At 37.6% G+C, this 24,592-nt stretch overlaps 1 protein-coding gene across 8 annotated transcripts in view; it reads right to left on the bottom strand.

The window, feature by feature from the left end:
* The window catches only part of EVI5 (ecotropic viral integration site 5), a 79,968-nt gene that overhangs the window by 20,807 nt on the left and 34,569 nt on the right, over positions 1-24,592 (bottom strand). For 6 of the 8 annotated variants that reach the window (XM_051625332.1, XM_051625333.1, XM_051625334.1 and 3 more), the window contains 6 exons: positions 22,620-22,754; positions 20,383-20,523; positions 19,682-19,840; positions 17,891-18,037; positions 14,854-14,949; positions 2,165-2,260 (listed from right to left, as the gene is read on the bottom strand). In XM_051625332.1, coding sequence (XP_051481292.1) covers positions 2,165-2,260; positions 14,854-14,949; positions 17,891-18,037; positions 19,682-19,840; positions 20,383-20,523; positions 22,620-22,754 — 774 coding nt within the window. The remainder of the gene's footprint in view (positions 1-2,164; positions 2,261-14,853; positions 14,950-17,890; positions 18,038-19,681; positions 19,841-20,382; positions 20,524-22,619; positions 22,755-24,592) is intronic. The other 2 variants (XM_051625327.1, XM_051625329.1) reach the window with 2 other exon arrangements.

The raw sequence follows: 24,592 nt of genomic DNA, 5'->3' as shown, positions 1-24,592 counted from the left end.
AAAGTAAAGAGCATGGTCATTAGTGCATCTACACATTAAGACATTTCAATGCAGATATAAAAAAGTTACTTTAATTTGTATGGACAAGTATACTAATCTTAAGATTTAGCACCTAAGGACAAACATTTTTACCTCTCCCTATTGCCAGTTTATTCCAATTTTGCTCATTCAGGAAACACTGCAAGCCAAGTTCTTTACTTAGCAGTTATATTAATCCAAGACTTTATTATTATTTATTAGCAGCAACCAACCTCTAAAACTACATACGTTTCAGACTTATCCTTACATTACCTGAAAATTAGCCCAGTGCGTTATGCTCAAAATAAAGGATTGTGCATTAAGTACTACTTTCCCTCCCAGGTTTTTATTTAAAAGCTAGACAAATAGATATGTAACCAGAAGAGGAAAAAAAAGTAATTAGCAAACAAAGATTTTGAGGCTTTAAGAAACTCTCTGTAAGGAAGAAATGCTGCTAACGTTAGAACTTGTCTACTTACTACATAGAGAGTTCCTTCCTACTGTTTCTATCCTAGAGTGAGATACTTTGTTCCTATAGTGTTTACCTAGTTTGGAAATTAAAAATTAAGCCACAACAAAGCACACATCTGGAAGAGGATTGCTCTTCTACATGGAATTACTCAAACTCTGTATTGCCAAAATGTATGTTCTCCCTAGCTGATACTCTCTTTCAATCAAATGGAAACGCTAATGAAGATTTGTGTAGACTTAACTGTTTAGGAATCACTGGTATTACTCAGAATGATCATCGCTCTGTGAGCTAACAAACCTCATCTTTGTTCCAACCTGTTCACATGAACTTATACATTGAACACACAATTGTATGCCTTCATGACAATTGAGTTGCTCAGCCAGGCACATGACAAATGCTTGTATAGAGAAAATAAAGTAACAGCTTTCCAACAGTAATTCTACTTTTTCTCTAAAGCAGTGGTTGCTTTCAATTTAAATCTACACTGAGTAAAGACAGTATGGTGCCTTATTTAATCATAATGCAAAATATGAAAAATACCTGGCATTATAGTATCTCTACAAGCAACTTACTTTCTCATAAGGAACAAAGCAAGCTAGTTACAGGCCTTTAATGGAAAACACGAGGTTCCTGATTTTTTAGGTTTGTTTTTAAGCAAGCTTAATGATTGGTAAAGGTGCTGGACTGATGACCCTAAAGACTATCCTTAATCTACAGCATAGACAGTATTCCAGGATCCTCCACTAAGTTGTAACTCTCAAGGGATTGGTCCTGAAAGATTGGATACACTAAGATTGTTATGAAAACACTACCTACATTTTTATTTAAAGTATGTATTTATTTAACAAAAGCAAACAAATAGGTTGCATTGCTCTATCATATTATGGTTTTAAGCAACATTATCCGAGTTATGCATTAGAAGGCATATTGAAGCAGAAGCAGACTACAATGCAAAGATGACTGAGCATTTTGCACATAATATAGTATTAGGTAAAGGCATTTCTTCACAATCCAGGATAAACTGAAATGAGCCAGTGAGAACAGTAGTTACATAAGCCATTGGGTTTCAGGATTTTCTCACCTCTTTAAGTAACAGAAAATTACTACAGCTATTAGGGCAAGGAAGTTGGAAGACAAATTTCATAGGTTGAAGGTTTTGGCAGTTTAGAACTTAAAAATCTGTTAACTGTTATTAAGCAAGCATCCTTTTTCTTTTTAAGCAATGTCAGTATACTACCATTCATCCTCACAACAGCAAGAACAAAGAAGTAGACACGGACACTTCTACTTGCATAAATGCAGTTTAGTTTCTAACTAACTTAGCATTAAAAAGTTGTAGCAAATAAAAACACAAGGGGCTTTCACTCACACAGCTCCAAATGCAGCAAATATAACAGTGAAATATGATCAACTAAAGAAATTAAGGAAGAAACCAAGATAGAACATAAATGCTGATCTCATTTATTGTCACATCATGTAACTGAGCAACTTTTTGTTCACTTATAACCCAGAATAAGGTCAAGATTAATTTATAAGATTAGTTTTATTACATTCATTTCAAATAATATAAACTGGCAAAATCAGGTACTGAAGCTGTAATAACTTAAAGCCTGCTACAAATGAAAAGTTAGAAAAGGTGCAAGTGATCAGAGACACTACTATGTTATAACTTACCTCATGATGCAGCTCAGCTATCTGATCTTTCAGTTCTCTGATGTACTGGTTAGAATCAGATTTATTAAGCTGTCCTTGAATTTTTCCTTCTTCTTTCTGTTTTGGTTAAAAAAAAAGGAATATTAACATTATTCACAGATATACTATATTTAATATCTTATTTTAACTGTCAACATATAATTTTATCATGAACAGAAGCGTTTCACAGTCACCATCCAGCACTTTTCATATGGTTGAAGTTACAGCAGGAATACAGGGGCTTCAGTTGCTCACACCAAGTTGACCTCTCTGCACTAACCATAGCACAGGCCACATCACTCTCTTCAACTACCTGAAGGGAGATTGTAGTCAGGTGGAGCTCAGGCTCTTCTCCCAGGCAGCTAATGACAAGACAAGAAGGCATGGTCTGAAGCTACACCAGGGGAGGTTTAGGTTGGATATTAGGAAGCACATCCTCACGGAGAGGGTGATTAGACATTGGAATGGACTTCCCAGGGAAGTGGTGGAGGCACCGTCCCTGAATGTTTTCAAGAAAAGGCTGGATGAGTCACTCAGTGCCATGGTCTAGCTGATGTGGTGGTGTTAGGTCATAGGCTGGACTTGATGATCTTAAAGGTCTTTTCCAGCCTTGGAAATTCTGTGATTCTATGGAGAAGCATGAAGAATTAACAGTTTCACAGGTGGAATTTACACCCAGTGTACACAAGAGGTTGAATGTGCAATTTCATAAAGCATCCCTGCAGTGTGTAGGGATGTCACTGTGCATTATTTTCAGTGATGTAAAGTTTTAATTTAGTAACAAGGAATTTCTCTTTGTCTCCAAGTGACAAATAAAAAACCCCATGTTATTTCCTTGCATTATAAGACACGCACTGGGAAACACTACATGGGACAAGCTTTACTCCCTTAAAAGTGTTGTAGCATATGAAATACTGTGGTATTTATTGTATAGAGGTTCCAGAGAACAGAAGTAAAAGAGTTATGTCCCCTAGCACCAGCATGGCAAGAGGTACAGCAAAAAATTGGCAAGTAAAAAAAGCCAGAGGTGAAGAGGAATGTGAGATTTCCCTCTTTTGTCAACCAAATGCAGCTCCTAGGTTTCAAGATGCTCAAAAAGGTGTTATCTGCATTCAAATGCCTGCAACACTAACTTTCAGCTAATCTCTAAAGGGAATCCTAGTGTGACAAACAAACTTGGCATAACGTTTGGCACTGTACAAATAGCTGAAAGCTGTTAGTTTATATCATATAGAGTATACCATACTGACAGTTACTATATATACTATTATATTTCAGTGTTTCTATTGTTACTGTTTATTCCATAGATACCACTGTAAACTGACTCAATCACAGTTGGAGCTGAATGTAGGGCATAAGCCTGGCTTGCAAGATCCTCGTTATTAGTGAAGGGCAAATAAGTTAGTTTTCCTTTCAGAGCATAGACTTTGTAGAACTAACAATTCACAAAAATGAATTTAGCACAAAAAAGGAACCCTGCAATGTCATTTTCTACTAACATACTTTTCAAAGGAAAGTCATACTGTAACTTCCTCTTGCAACATTCAAAACACTAGAGGTCAGAAGCCTATCCTGCAACAGAAATCAGGTATTTCTAGCTAACTAAGCCTATGTTCTAAAATACAAAATCGGTTCTCAGTGGGTAAATTGAAAGGATGACACGAGAAATTTCAGGACAAGGTATCAGCCTTCTTCATAGCTGCTGTTCTTGGAGCAACAGCAAAGATTATTATTATTTTTTTAAATAAGTTGATTGTGCCATTAATTTAGTTATTTGAAAGACACTCATACTGGTGCAGTAACAAACCACTGGAAAACAGGCAGGTATCAGACACTATAACATTAACATTTTTCAATTGTTATCAAGATCATCTATTTTCTAGAATAAATAAGTAGACAGCTGCAAGTTTATATCTTTCAAATGAACCAAAACATTTTATAAAAGGTAGTTTTATTTGTCAGATTATGATCTTTAAATTATACAACATCCTTTAAAACTGTGAGAAGGGATTGGTATTTCTCATCAAGACATTTTCATACAGGTCCAAATAATACTATGACTACTATGAAAGTGTTTCATTTTCCAGTCACATTCCATGTTTGCATTAAGTTCAGATTACTTTCTAGAGACTTCCAGCTTCTGACAAGCATTTGTTAATCAAAGATACATTTTAATATCAGCAACTTAAATTTGGTAGTAATATTCTTTACCAGTAGTTTTTCATTTAAGTAGCTTGAAAGAAGTCAGAAAAATTATTGACAGGAAAAACCTGAATATGGCAGTTCCTTCTACCATTCCAGAACGCAACATAGCTTTCCCCTCTATCCATTGGTGTCTGTCACAAAGACAGAATACTTTCTCCCAGAAGTTCCATAGTTCTAGATTTGCTTCCCAACCTACCTTAGATTATACAACATGTTATCTATTACTTCCTGACTACCATAAAAACCTCTATTTTTATCAAGTGATCTTAGTATTATGCTAGAGTCTATTTTAAGGAGTATTGTCAATATGTATTAATCTTGACATAGCGGAAATGAATTCCACCACTGCAAAACAAACCCTGTATTCTGCCCCCATGCAGCTTAGATTCCCACTTGTACATCATAATTCTAGATGACAGTATTTATACTTTGGCACTGATTTATTTGCCACTGTGATTGGTGAAAGCCACAGATACACCTGGCTCACTCATGCTCCAAACATTTATTGACACACATGGAAACTGCACAAAAGATTTTATACCCATATTTAATTTAGTAGCTTAAATAAGAAAGCTTGAGCAGCTTCAGTTTGGATTTTTAAAATAATATAATTATTACAATATAATACTGTATTATATAATTTCTAATTCTTGAGACTAACCTAGTAATGAGGCAACTGAGGTTATTATCAAAGCTATCATTTTTTCTTAGTTCAGAATCTGAATTACACTTGGTCAAGAAACAGGGACAGGGAATTAGATAGGTTTTAAGGGACATGAAAGCAGGACAGAAGTTGAAAAATGAAGATACAACAGGTACTGAATGGAACTGAAAGAAAAGGTAAGGATCTTAGACAAATAACACTGATGGCTTCTTGCAGATTTCATCTTCAGCCCACTATCTGCAGGATATGGCTGTTGCATTTATTTAGTTAGTTGATGTACTGCAGGGCAAATGAAGATTATAATCTTTGAGGAATAACTGCTAGTCCTCTATCAGTCATTTGCTTCTCTGGAGATGGATGTTTTCCATTCTTCCTGTTCTACTGCTGCCATCCTTCATTTTGCTTCCAGGTATCATAACCCTCTAAAGAAGAGATGAATGAATTTCTCCTCTCGTGGATCCAGCAGTTTATATCACAAAGATTTTGAGGTCCAGGCAGGAAGAAATCAGTCATATGAATTAAAGTCTTGTCTGGTCTCAGCCCTAAGAACTAACTAGGGCAGATGGAAGTTTAACTGCTGAGATCAAAGGATAACAATTTGGGGAAGAGAGAGCTACTTGCCCAAAGGATGGGAGCCTGCACTCTCCATGGTCCAACCCCAGGAGCCAGGGAGGTCAGAGGCCACATTCAGGTCATTCTTGGTATCCTCCTTTCTTGACAATCCTGATATTATTATGATTATTACTAGCTTCTTGCTTCAAGCATTTAGCCATGCAGATGTGCAGGGAAAACATATGTTCTCAGGATGGACTGATTTGGCAAGTCTTTCACAGCTAGAACAAATTAATCTCAACTCTCTTAAATGCTAAGGGTACTCAAGGGCAAAAAAAATCTAAAAGCTGCCTTCTGTAAACACACCAGGGAAAAAAGGAGCTTGCTGCCCTGCTCATGGCCCTTCTATATTCTGAACTGGCTTTACCTTTCAATTTTTTAAAATACCTAAAATCCCTGGGTTTGTTTCCATATGCTCTGGCTGCAAACTGGTTCAGCCTCCTCATAAGTTACTAGACAGCCCCACTGACATAAGAAAAACTAAATTGCTTTCATGTAGGTTGAGTTACTTTATTGAATGCTTCCTATTGGAGCATTTACTTCAGTAGGAACTGGGCATTTCACTCAGCATTTGGTTTACACTGTGCTCGAACAGTTTTGTACATCTGAAGAAAACAGATCAACTGTACTGGTTCAAAAGTCCAACTGTACTGGTTCAAAAGTCAATGTTAATACTCTAATTACAATTTAGAAGTCTTTAAGGTATGACTATCATAACTTTTAAAAGGGAATAACATAGGCAATTAGTATTCTCTCTCCATGTTGTGTTGGGTTTTTTTAAAATCTAAGATTATATGCATAGGATGTGGGTTGTTGGTTTGGGCTTTTTTGAGGGGGAGCACTATTACAGAATCTGTGGTATCTGGGGAGGTCATGACACAAGGAAGAATAGCTGATCTCTAGGCAAATAATAGCCATTTTAAATTTAAAATGAATATACAGTGAAAAAGCCAGATAACCATACCAATGAGCAAAATGTGCACTTTATCAGAATAGCAAAATAATGCAAGCTAGCCAATTCTGGAATCTAGGAATTCTGTTTTTTTAAAAAAACCCAGTGATACATGAATTAATCTCTACATACATTTCCCTGAAGTACTGCTTCTGCATAATGGCATCACTGCAGTGCCTACCTTCTCTTCCCTGAAGGGTTTTTAGAAAACTAATGCTAGTAGGGATTACACAGTAATTAAACATCCTTCATCTCAATATTGCTCCTTTTGAAGATTAATAACTCCCCCTAGTCTTATAATCTCTTCCAACAGACCAACTCCACCAGCACTAAGAGGGTTAGAAAACCCCATATCAGGGAAACAAACACCCTACTGTCCAGGTATCACCTCTGCTCAAGGAAAAGGTACTTGTAATAATGTAAGCAGCCAATATGCCATCCAACCTCCTGCCTCAGAGATTGTGTATAGAGAGTGAGTATTATGGGCAGTAGAGCAGGAAGTGAACCCTACAGATCAAAAAGCAGCTCCTAAAACAGAACTTGCTTAGGCCCCTTCAGTTTTGGAAGCTCTCATCTCTCATCCTGCTCTGAAGTACTAGAGTTACTGTACTCATGGTTCATACCAAGAGCTATTCTGAGAGCTCCTGAGAAGAAAATCTGTTCCCCAAAAATGCGCTGCTTAGAATGAGGAAAATTCTGCCCACCAAAAAGTATCAGTTGAGATTCATGGTTTTAGTATCATACTCAAATCCTCCTTTGTCTGGCTTTCTAAGAGAAAAACAGCTTTTGTGTACTTTCAAAAGAAGCAGCAATCTAAATATACACATCTGAGAGCTGCTGAGCATGTGGAGACCTCCCAAACTCAGTCAGCACAGGACCAAGATGTACAGCTGGCAACACAAGAGAGCAGGGACATACTGCTTCAAAGAATGCTGATCTTAAATACCTGAAACCATTACTGTATAGTACTCCCCAAAAATCTAGAACAGTATCATAGAATCACAGAATGGTTTGAGATGGAAGGGACCTTAAAGATCATCTCGTTCCAACCCCTCTGCATGAGGAGGGACACCTCCCACTAGATCAGTAGTCACAATAAAACAGTTTAACTAATAAATAAATCACTGGAAACCATATGGAACACACTGAAGGCCTTAATCCTGCTTTTGCTGCTCCACCAAGAAAGTTCTCAGTATAATAGATGGAAGATCCATTAATTAATTTCAGTTGCAGGTGTTTCACCCCAAGAGGAGCACAATGAAAGTTTTCTAAAGCACTCTTGATGATGACATCAAAGAAAAAACATGTCAACAATATGCTATTTTAAATAATAAGATTTCTAGGGTTCTCTTCACTTTAAACTGCAAACTTAAAAACACAAAGACAAAATTAATGATTTTCTAGGCAGCCAAAATCCAGGCACACCACGCAGTTGCTGTTCCTCAGATAATAGTGTATCATCTTTACTAAAAATGTCTAGAGGACATTTCCCTGACACCCTTAGCTTGATCTCCTTCTGAATTTTCAGAGGAGGCTTTTAAATTCTGAGGCAGAAGACACTGCATTAAAAATGTAAATGAAGTTTATTCAGAAAGGTAAATGTGGTAACTAGTGCCCTTTCAGTGACTTTACAGTGACTCATCCTAGACTTTCAAAAAACACATCACTAACATCACACACCAGCATTGATAAGAGTAAAACAAGTTTCCTGTAATTTGAAAAGATGGAAACAATTTCTTTACTCAACAGTCAATACTTGGAAAAGTTACTAAACAGAGGTCATAGAAAGGCTTCATTCTAACGAAACAGTGCTAAAAGTTTAAAATAGGGGGGAGCGGGGGAGCTAGCACAATCATGGATTTCCTTTACAGTTGTTCTCAAAGCAGCTTAGACATGGTTAGAGATAGGGTAAATGTGACAAAATTCTCTGAATCTGCCAGGAAACACATCAGGAGGAAGTGATGTTACCCTCTGTCCAGATCAACCTAACTAAGAGAAGAATGAATTCTTACGGTTTTTGCTTTGAGATTACTCAGACCTAAAGCCAGTTTTCTAAATTACAAGTGTGCTCTATATCTCCCCAACCCAAAACAGACATGGATAATTTTAAGAGGACCCTATACTAGCCTGAACAGAAAGTGGTAGAAGAGCAATTAAAAGCTGCAGAGCAGTGACTGCAGCTGCCCCAGCTCTGATTCCTCAGTCTGTCTACACTTGTACTGGCCTAGCATACCTTACCCTAGCCAGCTGATTAACTCTAGCTTGTAACTGATTTCACAGATTCATAGAATGGTTGGAAGGGACCTCAAGGATCAGCTGGTCCGAGCTTTTTAGTTATTATAGTTTATGAGATGGCTCAGCACCCTGTCAAGCCAAGACTTAAAATTGCCCAATATGGGGGAATCTACCACTTCCCTGAGGAGACTATTCCAATGTTTGATTGTCCTCCTGGTGAAAAATTTACCTCTTCTGTCCAATTGGAATCTCCCCAGGAGCAACTTGTGCCCATTACTCCTTGTCTTTTCCACATGACTCCTTGTAAATATGGAATCTCCATCTTCTCTGTAGCCACCCTATAAGTACTGGAACATTGTAATAAGGTCTCCCCTAAGGCTTCTTTTCTCAAGGCTGAACAAACCCAGTTTTCTCAACCTCTCCTCACATGGCATGACCTCCAGTCCTCTAATCATCCTTGTGGCCCTTCTCTGGACTCTCTCCAGCCTGTCTGCATCCTTTTTGTAGAGCACAATACTCCAAGTGTGGTCTGACAAGAGGCAAGTATAGCAGGATGATGACTGTTACCTCTGCTGCTGATGCCCTTGTGGCTTTCTTTGCTGCTGCATCACACTGCTCACTCATGTTGAGCTTGTTATCCACCAAGACCCCCAGGTCCCTTTCCACAAGGCTGCTCTCCAGCCAGGTGAATCCCAGTCTGAACTGTGCTCCTGGGTTATGTGTTCCCACGTGCAAGACCTTACACTTCTCCCTGTTGAACTTCATAAGGTCTGCTAGCCTACTCCTCCAGTCTGTCCAGGGGATTTCTTTGTCACTTCTGGGGCTTAGATATATGCAACATAAGTTAAGCTTCAGTTTTGTGTTATTTTTGCTAAGGAACAACTTATACTTTTCCTTTAAGAATATCCATCATGTATTGGACTATTCTTTGCACTGCTATATGCCTACACAAAAGTTTAAAAGCTTAGGATCAGGGACTGAATGCCTGACTAAGATAAGATGACATTCAGAATATATAAAAAATAATTTCCTATTATCATAATAAACTGACATCTTGCTGCAGAATTACATCTACTATTAAATGATCTTCTCCCTCTCTGCCATTATTACTAGCCAAAACTAAGAGTGACCCAGAAACTGTGATTTAAATCTACCATTTATGTATGTAACGTCAGATCAGTTCCTATGTGGGAGTAGTGATACTCTGCATTACAAATTTATCACCAGTGTCTTTCACCTACACCTACATGAACATTTAAAAGAAAACTGCAAAATTTAGGTTAAGCCTTGCTATGGACCATGGGGACCTGGCACTGAATCCCTAGAGCTTCTTAGAAAAGCACCGCCTCCCTCAAAAAAAAGGAAGGTTATGTGGTAAGTTAACTTCCTCTCTTCATCTTTATCAGCTTTGAAACAATATGACAGACAGACCTATTTGTGATGCTCCATGTTAAAAGCAAAATTACTTTGAGACTGACACCTACACTCCAAGATTGGCTAAGTGTACTTATGGTATTCAATATTACATTTCAAGTCGTTAAGGCAAGTCCAGATTAAAAGGCCCTCTGCTACCCACAGCAATTCCAGTGACCAGCTGAATGGAAAAGAAGGGGAGAGTCAGCTCTTCAAGAAGAGGAAGAAGTTATCTAGATTTTCAGTTTCCTTAAAAAGCAGCTTTAAGCTCTAGTATCAGTTGCAAGTTTTACAGTTTACAAGCTTTAGGAGTTAAGGCTTTCCAGCTCCATTACTACTTTTTTTCGGTGCAGGTGTTTCAGAGGCCTTTGAGCATGAGTAACCAAAAAAGATCTTTTGATCATAAGTTTCATATTTGCTGGCTGGCAAAACACACTGGTCAAAAATATCAATTTGCTTACATAACCTTACAAAAAAATCTGACACAGCCCAATGCAAGCATTTCAAGACATATCTAAAGTGTCAAAAATAGGGAAATTGACATTAGAGGAACTTATTTCTACTAAATCAAACTTTTGTTGTAAATGTCTTTGGTCAGCTAACACTCAAAACCTGTATTTCACAACTGAAGAAGTTGTATTTCAGGCTAGTGTAAGTTTAATCCTTCACCAAAAGCCTAACAGGGCAAACTCATTGAATTAGAAACATTAACCACAGCTGCAGAATGACCTCATACTCCAGGCTGTGTACAAAGAAAGCACCTTCTCATTTGTGCAGAAAATAAAGAACCATAACAAGAGACTACAGATCAAGAAATAATTAACAGGTGATCACCTAAGAACACCAAATAGATTGGAACTTGAAACGCAGTTTAGCAGGAAACAAAAAACAAGGCCAACTAGAATATGAGAAAAACAGAAAAACATAACTGGATTGCATTATGCAAAGCTGTAATTGTGAAAAGGAAGGAGAGATGATGTCGATAAACAACCAAATATGAAACAGTGCAATATCATGACAAAACAAGGACAGTGTAATCTTTGGATGTATTAGCCAGAGACATGAAATACACTAGGTTCCTTGTCTCATGACAAGATATTCTAAAAATCTGCATGCAATTTTAGCACCCATAGCTTAAGCAGAAATATGGAAAGGGAATAGGAGATAGCTATAAAATCACTGATGAATGTTCAAACAACATAAAACCAAGTCAGATCTATTTACATTAAAAAATTAACACAATTCTAACTGGGAGACAGCTATTGGAAAAAACAACCATTATGGGGTTCACCATTTCTTCATTTCATAAAATCAAGACTAGAGTACTTTTTGGGAGACTCATATCAGTCATACAATAGAAGCAGGATGGCACTTAAAGCCTGTGGTAAAGTAAAAATAAAGCAAAATGACTGCTGGCTCCTCACCTACAAAATCATATTGTTTGAAATAACCTTTAAGTTTGTTGTTTTGTTTTTTTTTTAGTAAAATGTTCATGTTAGTAGAAGATTGATCTAAACTCAGCTATTCTGTTATCTGATTAGGTGATAAATGATTCATATGCAATACTTACTGTACTTATCTAAGTATTTCTAGTGTACTGATCACAGCATTATCTAAACATTACATGATTAAAAGAAATGATTGCTTTATCTTGTAATAAATTTAGAGGCTGCTGCAGTAGAGGAAAAATATTCAAAGTGAAAATTCTTTATGTAAGCTCTATTAGATTTATTTGTACATTCCATACATACAAATGCACGCACATATATATGTATGCAGAGATGAAAAAGGTGCAAGTAGTTGAGAAATTATGAGGAAAGGAAGGCTTTGACACAAAAAATTAAAATAATTGAATCGTAGAATGTTAGGGGTTGGAAGGGACCTCTGGAGATCATCGAGTCCAACCCGCCCCTGCCAGAGCATGACCACCTAAGGCTGGTCACACAGAAATGCATCCAGATGGGTCTTGAAAGTCTCCAGAGAAAAAGACTCCACAACCTCTCTGGGGAGCCTGTTCCAGTGCTCTGTGACCATCACAGTAAAGAAGTTTTTCCTCATGTTGAGGTGGAACTTCCTATGTTCTAGTTTACCTCCATTGCCCCTTGTCCTGTCACAGGGCATGACTAAAAAGAGATTGGCTCCTCCTTCTTGACACCCACCCTTCAGATATTTGTAAAAATTAATAAGATGCGCTCTCAGTCTTCCTTCTCTTGATTAAACAGCCCCAGATCTCTCAGCCTTTCCTCATAACACAGACCATCCTCATAACCCTCCGCTGGACTCTCTCAAGTAAATCCCTGTCCCTCTTGAACTGGGGAGTCCAGAACAGTACTCCAGGTGTGGTCTCACCAGGGCAGAGTACAGGGGGAGGAGAACCTGCCTCGACTTGCTGGACACACACTTCTTAATGCACCCCAGGATTCCATTGGCCCTCTTGGCCACAAGGGCACATTGCTGTCCCATGGATAACTTGTTGTCCACCAGGACTCCCAGGTCCTTCTCCACAGAGTTGCTTTCTAGCAGGTCAGCTCCTAATCTATACTGGTATATGGTGTTACTCCTCCCCAGGTGCAGGACTCTGCATTTGCTCTTGTTGAACCTCATCAGGTTCCTTTTTGCCCAGCTCTCCAGTCTGTCCAAATCTTGCTGAATGGCTGCACAGCCTTCTGGCGAATCAGAGAATCCTTCCAACTTTGTATCACCAGGAAACATGCTGAAGATATTCTCTGTGCCCTCATCGAGGTCATTGATGAAGATGTTGAACTGGACTGGACCCAGCACTGATCTGTGGGGGACCCCACGACTTACACATCTCCAGCTGGACTCTGCACCACTGTTCATCACCCTCCAGGCTCTCTTGTTTAGCCAGTTCTCAATCCATCTCACTGTCCACTCTTCTACCCCACACTTCCTGAGCTTGCTCACAAGGATGTTATGGGAGACAGTATCAAAAGCCTTGCTAAGGTCAAGGCAGACTACAGCCACCACTCTTCCCTGCATCTACCCATTCAGCCACACGATCACAGAAGGCTATCAGATTAGTCAAACATTATTTTCCCTTAGTGAATCCATGCTGGATACTCCTGATAACCTTTTTTTCTTCTATGTGCTTAGAAATGACATCCAGAATGAGCTGCTCCATCACATTTCCAGGGATGAAGGTGAAGTTGACTGGCCTGTAGTTTCCTGCATCATTCTTCTTGCCCTTTTTGAAGACTGGACCGACACTGGCTTTCCTCCAGTCCTCAAGTCACCCTCCTGTTTTCCATGGTCTTTCAAAAATGATGGACAGTGGTAGAGCAATATCATCAGCCAGCTCTCATCACTTGTGGGTGCATCCCATTGGGGCCCATTGTGTATATTCAGTTTACCCAACTCATCTCTAACCCTATCCTCATTGATCAGTGGACAGTCTTCCTTCCTGCAGGCTCTTTTACTTCCAGGGATTCACAAGGGCTGGTCTTAGGAGTAAAGACTGAAGCAAAGAAAGTATTTAGTAATTCTGCCTTCTCTGCAACCTCTGTTCCCAGGGCTCCCACCTCATTCAGCAGTGGGCCCACATTTTCCCTACTCTTCCTTTTACCACTGATGTATTTGAAGAAGCCTTTCTTGTTCTCTCTTACTTCCTTTGCCAGGTTTAGTTCTTAGAGGGCTTTGACCTTCCTTGTTGCATTCCTACATACCCTGACAATGTTCCTATAGTTTACCCAAGTGACAAATCCCCTCTTCCACAAACTGTGAACTTTTCTTCCACCATCATCACCTTGAAGGAAAGATTTTTGGAGGGAAGACAGTAGTAATAACAGCTAAAAAAAAAAGTAACTAGCTTGTAACTTAGGAAGAATAACCAAGAAAACCTTTGCAAATAGGCACAGCATAATTCTGACAGGACACCAGTATGAGTAGAGGAAGAACAGACTACAGAGTACATAATTTCTCAAAGACAAGAAAATACAAAGAATGGCAATTTCTAGTTCTGTCATCAAGGGAGCAGTGAGTTTGTGGGGCAGTGAAAGCTCCAAAAAGAACTGAAAGCAAAAGGAACAACACAGAGGCCAAAGGATGCATCTTAAGATCCTACAGTGACATGGTAGCAGTAAATAATATTTCTGGTTTCAAGATTTACATAACAGGAGTAAGAGTTCTACAGCAGATCCTCCAATACCTGTCATAGCAGAAAAGTAAGCACAGAAAATAAGTTACTGGAATCAAAACGTGCTTCTCTTTTTTTTGCACATAGGATGTTTTCAATCTCATCTATCAATTGGTAAAAATTACCAGTTACAAGACAAAAGAAACGGAGAAGTCAGAGTTTAAAAAAGGAATATTTTCTGTAGCAGGGTGCTTGTACAGAAGCAATTATTAACAGCTCACAAGTATGTCCATAGGATAGTTTTAAGGCCTTTGCTTTTAAAGGAAGCAAATTCAGCAATATATCCCATATATATTCAGCAATTATCCCAGTTGGTAAACTAGTGCCTTGTATTCAAAATAGATTCATAAGGAAATAAAGTGGAGGAAGACAAAAAAACCACCAAGTACAAAAAGTAATGAATACTAAGTTACACATTTAATGCCATCACTTGTTACCTGGATTTCTAATTCAGCAATATGCTGTTGGAGTTCAGCCACAGCAGCAATGCGGTCAGCCTCTCGGAGCCGTACTGCCATCACTTCTTCTTTACTCTGAAAGAAGTAATCAATTGAAGCTAGCAAATAATACCAGTTTTAGTTGATTAAAGACTCTGCACTGCTTTTACCCAAAATCATGTAAGTAAAAAAAACCAACTTCATACACTGCTATGTGAAATATCATAGCCATAAGGCATATTCTAAAGAACCCACATTTAATCTTAACCCATAGAATTGTGTTACTTTAATATCAATTCTAAACTATAATAATCTAAAAAAAACCACCTGTGTAGTTTTGAAAACATACTGTTATCATATTTCCTGGTCCAGAAAGCAGCTGTCTTATGTTTCAGAAATGTTATATTGTAAATTAAGAAAAAATATCAAGATAACAAAAAAACCAACTGTTTCAGCTTTTGACTTTTATATATAAGAAACAGCAAAGCTCCACAAGAGTTAAACATTTCACCATTCTCTTTGTCTAAAAAAATACGTTAAAAAACAAACACAAAAGCAGATATATTCAACCTCATTTAAGTCTAGCTGTCTCAATAACAGTACACAACAAAGATTTGAAAGACAGTTTGGAATAAAATTGCAATGCCTGCAACCTACAGACTCCTGGTGTAAGTTTAACCTGTAAGTTTGCCTATAAATGATAAATTATTTGAGTCCGGACAAGTTAGAAGGAGATTTCCTTACTTCTGTTTTATGATGTAAGTCCTCAAGACTTCAAAGCACAAAACAGTATTATATTGTCAGCTTGGTACAACCACAGAGAGAAAACAGTGATACATATTGAGTGTGCAATACTTTCAGCTAGACTACAAATAATTCTGGAGGAGACTCAACTCAGGTACATCTACTTTTATGGCAGACTGGTGTATCTCTGCAAACTGTAGTTACTGCAAATGAGTTCCAGTGTTTCTGTTATTTTAATATGTGCTTCAAATTAACAGTACATAACCACCCTTCATTAAACTGGTTGAGACCAAATAGAACATGCCAAAGCTTATCTATAGTAGCTACTTGAAAATATGCTGTTTGTTTTAAAAAAAATATTTCTGTAGCGAAGGCACGTTAGCTACATGATCCAGTTAACAGTATTTGTAATCAGTACAGTCCATTTCAGCCAAAGCTGAGCCATTATTGCTAAATTCTGCTGCATGATTGCTTGAATGAAGCTAAACCCGCAAGTCCACAGGATTGCATATATTTAACTGAAAGCTACAGGACAGACTAGCACAGTTGGACTTGGTCTCTGAGATGAGTTGATAGCGTTGCCCTAGATGGCACTAATGCTGTATCTCTGAAACAGAGCAGGTTCTCAGTAATTACCACAGAAGTTTATATAGTAGGAAAGACAGGACTGGGGCAGGAGCATCAATCTTATGCTGTAAATTCTTTAGCAAAACTGATCAGAAGGATTGGTGCTGTGTTTCAAGGAGCAATTTGAAATTAAGTTCTTGCTGTAGAAGCTGCAGTCAGATTAAAAGGGGAAAAACATAACAGTAAACACCAGTGGCAGAAACAGTTGCCAAATAAGCAGCATGAGATGCGACCAGCTAGAGAATTTTTTTAATACTGCTCATGTATTTTAAACTATCTTTTAAAGAAAAATACAAGCTTCAGAAATATTGTACCAGTTCTTTCTGCATAGAAAAAGCAACTGGGGAGTTGAAAGTGCAAATATATTTTTATACACCTCTTCAAGTAGAACTATTGCTCCCTAGACAAGATGTGGTGACAGAAATAAAACTAGAGCTTGATTTGATATTATGTGAAACAACAGGAATAAAATCAAACACCGGTTTCTCATGAAATTGGGAATAACAAAACTGCTAGATTACCGAGATGCAAGGTGAAACTTTTTGGATGTGTGGTGTTACAAGCAAAATACATGGATAATGGATAAAACTGAAAAAAGACCACTCAACCAACACTGTTCTGCACCAATGGGAATAGAAACATGTAGTGCACATAAAGGTTTGGTTACATTAAAGGCAAAACTAAGATGTGATCATGAGTAACAAATTATATAACAGAACCGGCTCTCAAGTTGCCATTTCACAGCCAGAGTTCAATAAATAGTATTCTGATTACTCATATTACTGTGCTATTTTTAACATACTAATAAGTATCTAATTTAGAAATTACTGACTGTTCAGCATTGACTGATTTAATAAAAGACTATTCATACATCTTTTGGAAGTAAGATCTAAACTTAAAATTGTCTTCATGTGTCTAACAAATAATATTATAACTACAGTGATTTGTCAACTAATGCTGCCCTTTTTTTGAAGTAAATGTAAGTAGCAATTTCAGGAAAATTTTCATCCAAGTTGAAAGAAAAAAGCTTCTAAGACTTAACCTAACCCATTATGTGTGCATAAGTTAAAGACAAAAGTTATTAGCAAAAGGTTATTGATTTAGTTACAAAATTTAACTACTTAAAAGTCTGAGATTCAAACATCAAATTTGGCTCTTTTTTGTGAATTGCCAGTAATAAAAACTCTTCTGCTAGTGTTTTTTGGCCATCCTCTTCAGGTCTGTTTGCTATTAGGTAATAACAACTGTAACATTCCCTTCTGTAGACCTCTCCATTCAAATACTACTTTTACTCCCTTTTTTCAAACCTAACCTAATTCTGCAATAATAGTGTTGAAGCAATGAAACTCTTCAGTCACTACGGATGGTAACAGTATGCAGAGATCAGAATCTGTTTATGTAAGTGTCTTTTTCTATTACACTCTAAGTAGAACCACACTTTGAATAAAAGGTTTATCTTTGTGGGACTGCAAAGAAGCAACTGTCAAAACCTTGAGTGAGTCTGTGAGATGGTAAATTCAAGACGATACTGTTATTTCAGTAAAAGAAAGTTTTGGTTTTGTGATTTCTGCTTCTCAGTTAAGACAATTCTATCCAACAATAGTGAACAAGACTAAAAAGTGCATCTATATAAGCACACAAATAGTCTATTCACAATGTTGTTTACCTTGCATTCAGTTTCTGCTTGTCTACGTTTTGCTTCATTCAGCTGAGCAAGAAGTCCCTTGTTCTGAGCAGAAAGGTACTGTACCTTCCCCTGTAGGTTGGTAACGTCTTGCTCTGCCCTTCGTAAATGGTTACTATTGATCTGATTCTGAAATTTATAAAAAAAAAAAGGAAAGATAATGCATGCTAAGGAAAGATCTTTGGTATTAACTCCCCAAACTCTGACAAGAAAGTCTAACAGATAATTTACTATAAAAAACTTCGAATGGGAAAGCATTAAGAATTTTCCAAGTGTAATCAGTAAAGTTTGCATGACATTTGGTTTATGTCCAGGATATTCAAACTGTTTTCAAACAGATGACTCATGGTAAGACCATTATTACAAAGCTCCTGACATGTTTCTCCCAGTCTCTTGCTTAGGTAGGGCAAAGATTTTGGTAACTTGTATTCCAACTACAGCAACAAACTGATGCATTCAAGATGTCAGAAATACTATGTGAACATTTCTCAGTCCAGTGGACTCGTGAAAGTAACATGGCACCTTAATTAAGATCACTGCATTAGTACAAGTCACACCATTTTTACATGAAGCTGTGCATAGACTAGTGCATAACACAAGAACCACTGCATTCTGTCTAATGAAAGCTAAAAATGATAAGCAGATGAAAAGACTCCATGGATAACACTGAAGTGAGAAGTACCTAAAAGTCTGGTGACTTTAAAACGTGTAATCCAGACAGCAGGACATCTGTGCCCCCTACCGACTAAAATAAATACACAGATGAGGAAAAAGCAACACAACAAAAGCACACCTTAACTTCAGTGAAACAGTATTAACACTTCAATGAAAATTGTAAGAGTTAAAGCAAGAGAAAGCTTTTATTTAGTTGGTATAGAAGAAGTGGTGCCTCTGTCAGAAGTAAGCCAGTGTGTGACTTGCAGTTCCATCATCTCTCCTCAGCTGCACATCCTTATGTGCTCTCCTGGTTTCTGGGATTGCTAAAGCTTGTCAAGTAAAGGTTTGTTTGTTCAGCCTTTTGGATGCACAGGTCTCCTTCAAGTAACAGTTACAGTTAGCAGATATTTCATGGGAAGATTTCTCGAAAGCCTGTTACAAATGCTTCTCTATCAACAGCACACTGTGCTTACTGATTCAGTTGTGAGTTGGCTAATAAAACATGGACTCACAAACTTTAGTACACTTCCATTTCAGATTTCTTTGCTTAGTAACAACTTACTCCCTAGTTACAAAAAAGATAATCACAGACAAGTTATTGTCTTTTCCACACAAATCTCAGCAGTGGTGAGTCATGCATTTCTTTTCTAGAACTTGGAAGGTAAAGCTTCTGGTAAAAAACCTGACAGCATGCAGATTTATAACCTCAGTAGATAATCTAGTATAGGCAATTTCACTAGAAGAAAATGCTGCCATTTAAAGAATTAGAATTACTATATGAGACTCAAGTAGGTTTGTGAAGCTTAAAAAACCTTAAACATACTTTTGTTGCTACAACAGTTAGGTTTTAAGATTCACACACATTCACAGAGTCTATCAATTAGTCCAAAGGAGAAATTCAAAAGGCTTAGTCCTGGCAAAGAGTAAACTGGAGACACTAAAGAAGTTGGACTACATGCACAAGATTCTCCCTCCTAGTCTAATTTAATTTTAGAAGGCACATTTTGGAACTGAAGTCATGCCTCTGGATGGTAAAAGATCATCAGATATCTACCATATGACACCAGGTTGCCAGCATTCAGCTCAATTCACACATGCTAGTGTTCAGTAACATACCTGTGTTTCCATCTCCATCATTCTTTGCTTGGTCTCTTTCAGTTCAGCCTGAGTTTCTGCTTCTCTCAATCGGACTGTCATCAGCTCATCCTGTAGCTCATTCACCGTGTTTTTTCTGGGAGGATCTTTCCATCTTCCAGTGGTACGAGCTAGGTGACGCTAGAACAATAAGCAAGCCATTGCTGGTAACACTCATCTTTCCTGGTGTTCCCTTATTTCGTTTAAGGTCTCAGAGTTACATGCAGACAAGTTGCTATAGTCCTCCTGTTTGTTCTAAAAACTAGAAACCCATGCGGACTTACTAGTTTTAAAAACAGAATTAAAAAGCTGAAGACAGTAATTCCTAACGACAGTAAGTCAGTGAATTGCAAAAGTATGTCCTGAGACTTCTGCCTACTTCTTGCCCTTATTAACATTTAGTGAAGTTGAAGTACTGATCAGTACTTCCTGTCTACCAGAACGGTGAGCTGGTAGCACAGGCTCCCTCTGCCAGCTTTCACAAGTGGAGACCAATTTCTAACATACTTTTGAAGTAAAGTTTCTTGTGGCAGTTGCATTTAAAGATTTTCTCTCTTCAGCCATTTGATCCACAATCACTAGAGTTTCTAGTTGATATCTCTACATCTCAAAAATTTCATAGCCTTTTGCTTTATCATAATTCACTGAAAAATAAAAATTGTTAAGTGTATTGCTGCCCATACCTGCCAGTGTTCATCCAGATCTTTGACTTGCTGCCTTAGTTCTTTGAGACCCATCTGAGCTTCTGCTTCTCTCAGTTTTACTGCAATCAATTCTTCTTGTAGTCTAGCAACATTTTCCTCATCAGGAAGAGAGCTGTTCCTCTGCAACAAGGACCATCCTCTTAAATAGGTATTTGAATAAAATTGTGCTTAGTGAGATCCACTCCAAGAATATAGACATGGAATGACAACTCTTATTACTAATGACATTTTCTTAATTACACATCCCTTGCAAAATAAAATCCCTCAGAAGTCTAAGTTTCCAGATAGTGTGCATATCTTCCAACTGCCAACTACAGAAAAAAACCTGACAAGGTAGTTTTATGTATTGTTTTTCCCAGATGGTATCCTTCACAAAGCATTATTTACACTATTTTTTGCATTAAAAACTATGGAGAGAAAGCTGAAAGACTTTGAGCTAGTTGATAAAAGTAACACAGATGTGGAACTGAAATAAAATTTGTAACTTTTATGTAGAATTACTGGAAAAACAATAAATATAACTTTTTGAGGGAAGTAGCTTATCTGCCTTTGAAAAGAAGAAAGGATATTTCGACAAAGGAACCATCCATTAATAAACAACAACCAGTCAAGAAAAGGTCTGACAAATGAGAGTATGTAGATGTTTACCAAAGAATGATGAAAAAGTAAAAAGACTAGACAAAGCTAAACAGAAAACAGGAAAACACATGGCAGGAATGATCTGAGGAAAAGAAAACAGTGATGAAAGTATAACAATGGAAGCCTGGGAAGGAAACAGAGGGAGAGAAAAAGAACAGTCTGCCTCACTACAATATCCCCACATGGGATCATTGATCACCAAATACTCAAAGTTGAACTATGCTTCATCACTTTGTTGTATTTCCCAGTAGTAATTTTCAGCCAGTTTTTTGGTACATGTAATACTGTGACAGTTGCCAGATTTTTTCTTGAGAGTAAAGTACATTGTTACCATTAACAGAGTAATAAATACTGATTGTGCTGTGCTATCTCCTTGCTTCAAATCATGGGATCCAAGTATTAGTAGATGTCATAGGGTGTTTCTGAATGTTTATGCCACCATCAGCATAGGCAAGCAAGTCTTGGATGACTGAGCAGAATTTTCCCAGATTACAAGACACATCACTAACAGCAGTAAACAGCTGTATTTGTAGGAATTTGAGGGACTTAACTTCAGTCACTTTCTCATGTGCCTAGGTTCACTACGGACAGGCTGAAAGACTACTCTGCATCTGAGTTTGTCTGGTACACTGGAATATTCCCCCACTGCTCCAGCTTCTCTTCACATTTAAGTTTTCAATGTATGCTACCTTCATGCTGATGAAGGTTAAGGAAAGAAGTAGTCTCTTCATGAACTTTGAAAAATACCTTAGAGCGTGAATTCTTACCAATGATCAGTGCAGCAAAAAACAACCACCCTACTAGCCTGTCAGACTCCCATCAAGCCCCTCAGATAAATAAACTCTTGATTCCTGTGGGTTAATCTGATCAGCTGTAAGTTCTGGCCACATTCCTGAGTATACAGCTCTTTGAAATTTCCATGAGGAAACAATTTCCAAAGCCAATACAACAGGATCTAAAGAGTGTGCTTTATGTTGGTTAATTTGTGGGCTTTTTCTTTCCTTTTTTTAAAAATATCTATTTTATTTTGCAGTTAGGTGTTTCTTTAAAGAAAGGTAAATGTTTGGGAGTTGATTTGAGTACAGCTAGAACCCTGGCATGAGTAACTTACAAGCTGGAACAGCACCCAAAAAACAGTAGAGATTTTGATACTAAACAGTGGAGTTATTATTTCCTTGCCCATCATGGTAAAAATGGGAGACCTGGGAGACCTACCTCTTCCCCTTCTAGACTATTTAGTTTCACATCACCTCAATGCTCACTCTCAGCCTTCTGCTCTTTTTGCAGGGTATAATTTTTGAAGCAATTGATGTTTACTGTAAAGACTCCAGCAGAATCCAATTTTTCCACTGCAGTGTGCTTCAGAACAGGAGAACAAGTGAGCTGTTCTTTACAAACTGTTTCTAGTGCAAAAATATTTTGGGTTTTTTTGCTATATTAAGTTCAGGTTTGAAAAGCATCTTGTGATCAAGAAAACACAGAAGAAAAGATTCTAGAGCACAGTTAGGCAAAGAATTACAGGGACCTGTATTCTGTTTCTAGTGCTATTTTATACAGAGGGTCCTGGTTTGGTTTACCTTCTCCATCTCTAGAACTTTATCTTGCATCTCCTTCAGGGCACAATGGGATTCTGCTTCACTCAGTCTGGCTTGGACCAGCTCTTTTTCCAGCTGTAGCACAAAGTCTTCACTGTATCGTGTACTGCATTTATGCTACAAAGTTTGCAGAAATATGTTTAGTATGAAGTACAGATTATTTGAAGGGGGTTTTATATGCCAGATTTGGAGTGAAAAGTATATTCAAATGCTTAACGTTAGGAATACTAGCTTAAGATCAACAGAAGAAATGCATACCTTGTACAAGTTTACAGACATGTTCATCCAGACTGCTGACAATAAGAACCCTACACCTCTCAAACCATGGCATCTCTGCACAGCTAAATGTCCAAGACCAAACTGACACCCCTGCCAGTACTGATGAGCAAGAACTCACACTTTTCTCTCATTGTTATCCAAACTGAAAAATTCTCCAAGGATCTGCAATTACATTATGACATGCAGAAAAAGATACTTAGGAAAGACTAGCTTATTACAAGGTTAATACAAGTATCTCTTGATCCCTTCTCAAACTCTGAATCAACAGAAGTCTTCCATAATCTTGAATTTAAAATAAAGTCATGTATTCTTCAATGCCCAATCACTTTTGGTTTGCCTGTTCCTCCTGCTACAACTCCTGGCCCTCATGTGCTGCTGCTATACCTATTCCTTCTGAAATTCTCTTACCAGGCAAGCCCTGTGGCACAAATAGCAGTATAGCCCCTTCTAGACAGACAGCATAGGGCCAAGCTACAAAGAAATTTGGTTCTTTCCATACAGGACTTAGTCCAAGACTATCCATAGCCAGCTTTGTCTCACATTCCCTCAGTAGTATAAAGCCAGTTCAGAACTTAGTCACCCTTTCCACACTTCAGAGGGAATGGAAAAAACACACAGTTCTGCTCAAATACAGTAATGCACCATTAGCTTATTTCTTGACTGTTGATTAGCCAGAGTTAAAAGTGAGATCTATCCTTTCACTTGCTAAAGCACAATTCCATGAAACGGCATCTTTCAACAGATACATTCAACTGAAGCCATACTAAGCATTAGTATTCAAAAGCTCCACTTAACTTTTTTCCTCCAGTCAACAGTTACTAAATTTTTATTTCTTGTATTACTTTAAAATTACTTGATATTCACCACAGCTTCTCAGACTTGACAGGCCATACCATCCCTAAATCAGCATTTAGATTTCTGGTTTAGGAAAAAAAAAGGTGTTGAAATCCCCCAAAGTGTAGTTTCCTAGTTATTCTGTATGTACAGCTACCCTTAAAAAAGTTTAAAAGGAAAGCACATAGTACATTTTTTGTGCCATTCCTACGCTGTGAAGAATAAACACTATACTTGGATGCATAGATTAATTTTTATTCAATTAACAACACAACTTTAAAATCAAGAGAGGATTCATTATACTAAAGATACAATTATTTCTTACTTTGTTTGCATCAGATAATGCTTTCTGGATCTAAAAACTAAGCCTTTCATCATGGCTTATGGTACAATCCAAACTCAAAATCTACACTAAATTTAGTGTTACAATTTATTTTATTTCTTATATATGTCTGCAGGGAGCTGTAACAGAGGGGATACATACAAAGCATTAAAAGGCAAATATAGCTCATGCAAGCAGTGTCACTGAGACTACCCATTTAAGTGCTTGTCATACCTAACTATGCAGTTGAACATACAAATGCTTAATGTACAAAGAACATATTATATTTAATATTTCCTTGCATACAAAGCTAATTTAATTCATTATTTTCAACCCACATAGTGTCTTTGCCTCAGCAAGCAGCGAAGGTAGCCCTGATTTGAGTGTGAGGACAGGATGGGTGGACAATGCTGATGCCTTTCTACAATTGTCTCACATGCTACAGCAGCTTGAATAGCACATGTAACACCATGCAGACATAGAACAGGCAACAGCTCTGTCTTATTTCATGGCTGTTTGT

This window comes from Apus apus, chromosome 7 (assembly GCF_020740795.1).
Source record: "Apus apus isolate bApuApu2 chromosome 7, bApuApu2.pri.cur, whole genome shotgun sequence".
NCBI lineage: Eukaryota > Metazoa > Chordata > Aves > Apodiformes > Apodidae > Apus > Apus apus.
Note: the sequence above shows the minus strand (reverse complement) of the source record. Positions and strands in the feature narration are given on the sequence as shown.